Source organism: Aquarana catesbeiana, linkage group LG10, assembly GCF_042186555.1.
Source record: "Aquarana catesbeiana isolate 2022-GZ linkage group LG10, ASM4218655v1, whole genome shotgun sequence".
Taxonomy (NCBI): domain Eukaryota; kingdom Metazoa; phylum Chordata; class Amphibia; order Anura; family Ranidae; genus Aquarana; species Aquarana catesbeiana.
The window spans coordinates 51,041,051-51,048,912 of record NC_133333.1 but is presented as its reverse complement, the minus strand read 5'-3'; the positions used below and the strand labels follow the sequence as shown (position 1 = coordinate 51,048,912).

The 7,862-nt window shown below is 40.7% G+C and overlaps 1 protein-coding gene across 1 annotated transcript; it reads left to right on the top strand.

The window, feature by feature from the left end:
• Nucleotides 1-2,016: 2,016 nt before the first annotated feature.
• LOC141110031 (RAC family serine/threonine-protein kinase homolog) lies at nt 2,017-5,280 on the top strand. Its single transcript, XM_073601277.1, has 3 exons — nt 2,017-2,184; nt 3,415-3,543; nt 4,706-5,280. Exons 1-3 carry the CDS (start codon nt 2,053-2,055, stop codon nt 4,829-4,831), a joined length of 387 nt encoding a protein of 128 aa, XP_073457378.1. The 5' UTR covers nt 2,017-2,052; the 3' UTR covers nt 4,832-5,280.
• The last annotated feature ends 2,582 nt before the right edge of the window (nt 5,281-7,862 follow it).

Sequence of the window (7,862 nt, the reverse complement as noted above, 5' to 3'; positions counted from 1 at the left end):
TAGTTGTTTATGCAAATGGTGACTTTTTTACAAGTCTAAAGCAGGCCATAGATGGTTCAAATCTTGGCCGGTTCAGCAGCAACCGTCCAAGATTCAAACCTTGTATGGGCAGGTTTAATATACCAAGTTAATCGATCGATCATCTTGTGTACAACCAGCCTGCTAGATTTTACTTGCATTTATCGCTAGCAGCTGCAATAGCTGCTAGTATTAACCACTGTCTACTCCCGGAGGGGATGGCGGCAATGTCTCGGCAGGAGGTTTTCCCCTGTCAGCACTGTTTGTGTTGATGGGGGAATCATACAAATTGCTTTCCTGCAACCACAGCTGTACATGGCTGGCTTTAATTTCACAAGTGTAAAAATCGCTTCCCCCTCCCCCCCCCACCTCCTGAATATTACTCATTCAGGTACAGATTGTTGAATTGTGGGAGGGAGGGACTCAGGACTGTTGATTTGCATTCCTCTTTAAGGACAATTAACCAGAAAACAATGAAATTGCTGGATCAGCCTGACAGCCAGAAAACTAGCATTTCCATAAGGACAGTCTAGCGATGGCAGCTTATATATTTTCTTGGTCTGGTTTTCCTTTTTAGATGGTGCAGAGCTAATTCTGAGAACACTGGAAGCCAATTGTAAATTGTCCCAACTTTATAGATATGAACCCACACTGCACAGTCTCCTGGGGTGTGTCTCTATAAATCCCCCCACCAAATGATATCTATAGTCTAACCTGTATCCCTTCTTTTCACACAGGATTACCTTTTTTACGTGATGGAGCTCATGAATGGAGGAGACCTACGTACTCTGATGAAAAAAGAAGGACAAATCAAAGGGGACAAATTAAGGTAAGTGTCATACAAATACCTACTATACCTATAGAAAGTAGTTTCCCATTTTATCTTTAGCTTCCGTTAGTCCTTAAAGATACCAGATGCTAATCTATATATGTTTCTTTCCCTACAGATTACTCACTGCGGAAATGCTTTGCGGCATACAGTATCTGCATTCCAAGAAGATCGTACACAGGTAAAGACTTTGAGTCACTTCACCAAAATTGTTATTTGTAGGTATGGGTAAATAATGGGTGGAATCAGCGCCGGCTTCGGTTATTTCTTTGTGAATCCAGAACAACCTCAGTTGTTTCCCCTTCCATATGGTCTTGTTGACACATCAGGACCTGTGTAAAGAGGCCACTGCTTCCAAAAAAAAAAATGTGTCTTTCGCTGCAGCAGAGTAGGCTTTTCTACTCTTCTGAGACCCCATTCACACAGGGGCAAGACGACTTGCAGGTCGCCTCAGCGAGGCGACCTGCACACGACTGCCCGGGCGACTTGCAAAACGACTTCTGTATAGAAGTCTATGCAAGTCGCCCCAAGTCGCCCCCGAAGTCGTACAGGAACCTTTTTCTAAGTCGGAGCGACTTGCGTCGCTCCCCTTAGAACGGTTCCATAGCACAGAACGGGAGGCGACTTGTCAGGCGACTAGGTCGCCTGACAAGTCGTCCCTGTGTGAATGGGCTCTAAAGAAAACAAACTGGAAAACTAATTCCAGCAGGGAAGCAAGAGCTTTTATAAAGATTATAGCAGAGCTAGGAACTCGGGTAAACAAATCTCACTACAGGAAAAGATAGAAGAAGCTGAACCAAACCCATAACTGAATATATATTGTATTTGAACATCTCTTTTCTTTAATTATATGACAAATGGTGCTTACTCTCCATTCCTTTATTTCTACAGAGATCTGAAGCCAGAAAATATTCTTCTGGACCAGGCTGGCCATGCAAGGATTGCGGACTTCGGCTTAGCAGTAAAGGGTTTCTCACCGTTCTTTAAGATTAGTACCCCAGCAGGCACTCTACAATATATGGCTCCAGAAGTAAGTAATGTGTTTACTGTTGTATTATACAAATCTCCATTATAGAAAAGAGTTACAGTAAAACTGCCTATCCTGAATGTTCTAATCTTTATTCTCTCCCCAATAACAGGTCCTTTCCTACGAGAAATACGACACAACAGCGGATTTTTTCTCACTGGGAGAAATAATTTATGAAATGGCGCTCGGCAAACCCCCATTCCTTAACGGCTCTGAGGATCACATACGTGTCATAAAATGTAAGGTGATGAACAACACACCTGATTATCCTTCCCAAATGGATCCCGACCTCTGTGATATCTTGAAAAGGGTAAGTATATTTAGAACTTTAGATTTTCTTGAGGAACAAAATTCTATCCAAGAAAGCAATTATGCATTGTTAGAAAATATTTTGCAGGTTCCTACCTACATACATCAATGCAGTAAAGCAAACTAACTCCTAAGCAGAAGGATCTGCATTTATTAAAGCCACCTAATCAGCCTTAGTGTTGTCATAAGGAAAGCAACAGTCCCCATGTCCCTTTAGCAGTAGACATGTCATAAAAAGTATCTCAACAAAAACAAGACTCTTATTTCAGAGGATGCGTATAAATAATTGTGGTTAACTGTTAATAACCAGGGTTAATTATTAGCGTTTTGCTGTTAGATCAAACCTGGGTATATATACTCCATTGTTTATCCTGCAAATAATTAACCCTGGTGACTGTGCCATTTCTGAATCCTCCTAATTACATATAATTTGAGTCCAGTGAAGAAAGGGGGGATCCCTAAGCCCGGAAACGCATTGGTTGTTTTCGGTTTCCTTGCTATGAAATTACACCAATATTCACAGAATCTGGACTCCAATGTCCGACCGTGTGTACGGGGCATTAATCGGACATTCCGACAACAAAATCCATGGATCTTTTCAAACTTTGTGTGTCGGAAATTCCAATGGAAAATGTGTGATGGAGCCTACACACGGTCGGAGTTTCCGACAACAAGGTCCTATCACACATTTTCCAACAGAAAATCCGACCGTGTGTACAGGGCATTAGACTTTAGGTTTGGCACTTTTTATATTAGCAATATATACACTTAAAGGATCCCCGCATCCGCTGTTACAATTTAAAAAGTGTAGTTCTCAATAAACTACCAGGGCATTGATTCTTCCTGTCATTCAGTTGTTGCCTGCCTGTACAAGGTTCAATGGAGACAGCTACACTGACAGTCTGCAGAAGTCAGAGATTGCACCCGCTATCTGCCGATTGCTGGTGCAATGCTTTGCAGGCTCCTAATACAAAAAATAAATGTCATTTTTTTTTTTACCCATAAAAATGTGCTTTTATTTTTTTTTTAAAAGGTAAACATATCCTTTAACAACCGTTGATGGTCTAATAATACACAAATAATGTAACACACTAGGATATGATCCTATAAGGACATAGTAGCACGCTAAAAAAAAAAAAACTAGGTAGGCTGACACTTGCAGCTATCATATTGTCCACCTATTGTTATTGTGCGATCACTGTATAATTTTATGTTTCTCTTGTTATTACAGCTCCTTCAGATTCGTCAACAGGACCGACGCAAGATGGTCAAAAATATAAGACTACATCCCTATTTCAACACGATCTGCTGGAAGACGTTAGAGGAAAGGATGTCACAGCAGGACCTTGTTTCGTCATCAGTAAGTATTAAAATAATAATCTAAGCACATTAGAGGGGGAGGGAAATAAAAGCAGTTAGACTTTTTGGCCCCATTCACATAGCGCATATTGATTTTCACTGGGATCTGGCTGGCAGCAAGATTCTACATAAACTCTTATCTGTACACTGTATGCATGTAATGTCAGTGCTAAAGTTTACATGCATACAGCACAAAAGTACCCTATTTTTGTTGGTTGCTAGGACGCAAGCAGCTACTGCGGCCTTGCGTCCTTCATTACTAGGATGCAGGCGGTTGCAAAAGAGTACATGTACACATGTGAACGTTGGCATAAACATTTACATGAGTACAGTGTAAAATGTACTGCATGCCCTTGTTTTTAATACACTTAGTTTGCCAAGCTCAACAGCTATTTTCTGTACTTGCAAAAAAAAAAATACCGTATATACTGGAGTACAAGCCAAGTTTTTCAGCACATTTTTTTGTGCTGAAAATGCCGCCCTCGGCTTAACCTCGAGTCTGTGTCCATCTGCAGCCTCATGCGCCTGATCTCCCGGCGCGGTGACATGCAAGTCAGTCTAGTCGGCGGCCAGTGTAACGCCTCCTCCTTGTCCCTCATCCGTGATGGAACACTGATTCAGTTCTTCCAAGCAGTGAGTCAGAGTCCCGCCTATCACAGGCGAGGAGGAGGCGGAGGTGGGGCTTTGTTACAGGAGGCAGGCAGATGGGCACAGTGAGGCGGCAGGCAGATGGGCACAGTGAGGAGGCATGCAAATGGGCATTGTTGACCCTCTTTTCCACTTACAGTAGCTGCTGCATTTCTCACCCTCGGCTTATACTCGAGTCAATAAGTTTTCCCATTTTTGTGTGGTAAAATTAGGTGCCTTGGCTTATATTCGGGTCGACTTATACTCGAGTATATAGAGTAGTTAGTCTAAAAAAAGAAAATGAATGCAGCCACCACACCACAAGACTACTAAGCTGAAATATATTCCATTTTTATTCATCAGTTTAGATTTAAGGGTAAGTCAATCCAGTAAAATGCTTCTTCTGACCAGTGAAGGTTCTGGGGATTCCTCTTGGGTGATATCCTCTACATATTAAGGGGTTGCAATTCACTGAAGCATTGTACAAAATTTCTCTAATATAGGAAACATTGATAAATGTCTTTTTTTCTTTCCAGGTTTCCAGCTCACCACCATTGGAAAGAATAGATATGGATGATTTGATGTATGTTGAAACCTGCATGCCAGCGCTACATCCGAAGCACCAGCAGCTCTTCCGTAAGTTTACTTACAACGGTGAGTAAATGAAGACGATGGCGTCAGCGCCAACACTGGAGCGACATCACCACAGAGACGACTTGAGATCACAGGAAGTGGACAGCGAACACCAGGGAATAGGTGCAGAAACTCATGCCTGCCCACGTGCTGGGTCAAACCACACACAAGTTTGCATTCATCTAATGTTACACACAAAAAAAAATAATTAAAACACACTATCAGATTAGAATTTTACCATCATCTTTTTAGTCAGAGAATAGATGCAGAAACTCATGCCTGCTCACGTGCTGGGTCAAACCACACGTGTCCGGGGGGGCAGGTGTGAGTTCCTGCACCAATTCAAAGACATGATCTAGGGAGTTATCCGATCGCCTTATGGGGTCAGGAAGGAATTTTTTCCCTTTTATGGCAAATTAAACCGTGCTTTAGAAGGGTTTTTCGCCTTCCTCTGGATCATTTAGGTGGGCAGCTTATATCATAACGCTCACCATCAAATTAGAAGTTTACTGTAATTTTTTTTTTCAGAGAATAACTGCAGAAACTCACACCCACCCACGTGCTGGATAAAACCGCATGTGTCCGGGGAGGCAGGTGTGAGTTCCTGCACCAATTTCTCAACAAGATTTATTGAGTCATACAATCATCTTATGTGGTCAGGAAGGAATTTTTTCCCTTTTAAATCAATTTATACCATGCTTTAGAGGGGTTTTTCGGCTTCCTCTAAATCATTTAGGTGGGCAGCTTCTATCATCAACACTCACCATTAGATTAGAAGTTTACCATCATCTTTTTTGTCAAGGAATAGATGCACAAACTCATGCCTGCCTACGTGCTGGGTCAAACCACACGTGTCCGGGGGGGACAGGCTTAAGTTCCTGCACCAATTCTCTGACAAGATCCAGTGAGTTATCTGATCGCCTTATGGGGTCAGGAAGGAATTTTTTCCCTTTTATAGCAAATTTAACCGTGCTTTAGAAGGGTTTTTCACCTTCCTCTGGATCATTTAGGTGGGCAGCTTCTATCGTAACGCTCACCATCAGGTTATAAGTTTGCAATCATCTAATATTACACACAAAAAAAAAAAAAAACACTCTCCATCAGATTAGAAGTTTGCAATCATCTAATATTACACACAAAAAAAATGATTAAAAAACACTATCAGATTAGAATTTTACCATCATCTTTTTTGTCAGAGAATAGATGCAAAAACTCACACCCACCCACGTGCTGGGTCAAACCACACGTGTCAAAGACCTGATCTAGGGAGTTATCTGATCGCCTTATGGGGTCGAGAGGAATTTTTTCCCTTCTATATTAAATTAAACCATGCTTTAGAAGGGTTTTTCACCTTCCTCTGGATCATTTAGGTGGGCAGCTTCTATCGTAATGCTCACCATCAGGTTAGAGGTTTGCAATCATCTAATATTACACACACACACACACAAAAAAAAAAAAAAAAAAACTCTCAATCAGATTAGAAGTTCACCATCATCTAACAGGTGTGAGATCCTGCACCAATTCCCTGGCATGATCCAGGTAATTTTCTGATTGCCTTATGGGGTTGGGAAGGAATTTGTTCCCTTTAAAACAATTTGGACCATTCTTTACAGGAACTTTTCCACTATAGGTCCACACTCTCAACAGTACACTATTTAAGCATACAAGAGGTTGGCAAATGTGCAAGTTAGAGTAGGGACTGGCCAGAGAGGGATCACTTTGACGTAGTTGGCCGGCTGGAACATGTATTGCGATACATGCGAACGAAGAATCCCCCTTTTTTTTAAGCAAAAGTTAAATGTAAGGCTCCATGCACACTGGCTTAAAAAACATTGCTTCTACAGGAGTTTTGTGTTCTGCCTGTAGAAGCTACTCAGTGTTATCCTATGTGTCCATGTACATTAGGACGATAAGTCAAGTGTGCATGGAGCCTATGGATTAAAAAGTGGCTACACCTCTTTAGTATCTCATGTGTTGTATACAGTATATGAAGCCATGTTGCTGTGTTATATTTTGATAAAGCTATAGGTTATGTCACTGTGCTGTAACCCTTCTGTATTACATATATTATGTGTTTTATATATATATATATATATATATATATATATATATATATATATATATATATATATATATATATATATATATATATATATATATATATATATATATATGTTCTTCAAAAAGTTTCCGCACTTTTTTTAACTCTATTAAATATAAATAAGTCCAGAAAATTTTTGAATATACAGTATATATATATATATATATATATATATATATATATATATATATATATTACAAAAACTTAAAAGCACAGATAAAATACACATACTGTACATGAGCCATTTTACCTGCTAAAGGATTTGTCTCTCTGTCCATCTAGTCCTTATATTTACACAGCTCCGCAACACAGCACAACTGTCCCTGGCAGGGCAAGAAATCTGCACATGGGAAGGAGGGGGATTTGCTTTTGATTGGTTTCAAGACCTTTTACTTATATTTTCCAAAGTATTATCTCCCAATGTCCTTGGTGCTCTATGATGCTACCATATCCTCCAATTTATAAATATTTATTCATCTTCATCAGACAGCCCTTTAGATTGGTAAAATGCTGTTTCATATTACATAGAATCGGTCTAGTATGGTATCCCATTAAAGCTCTAGTAAATGTATTGTCTTATGACCTAAGACAGTGGTCTTCAATCTGCCCTTTGTTAGCCTTTAACAGGCCTTTGGGGCACCATTTCTCCCAGTGACACCAACAGCCACCAAATTCCTGCCACTGACACCAAAGATGGGACACTAATCATTCAACTAATACCAGCAACGGGACAATATTATTACCACTGACACCAACAAGGGGGCACTATTCTTCCCACCGACACCACCGATGGGACACTATTCCTCCCAATAATACCAGCAATGGGGCAATATTATTTCCACTGGCACCAACAAGGGGGCACTATTCTTCCCACAAACACCAGCGATGGGGCACTGTTCCTCCCACTGATGCCAATAATAGGGCACCTTTCCTCCTCCTACTGATTGCAGGTGATGTGT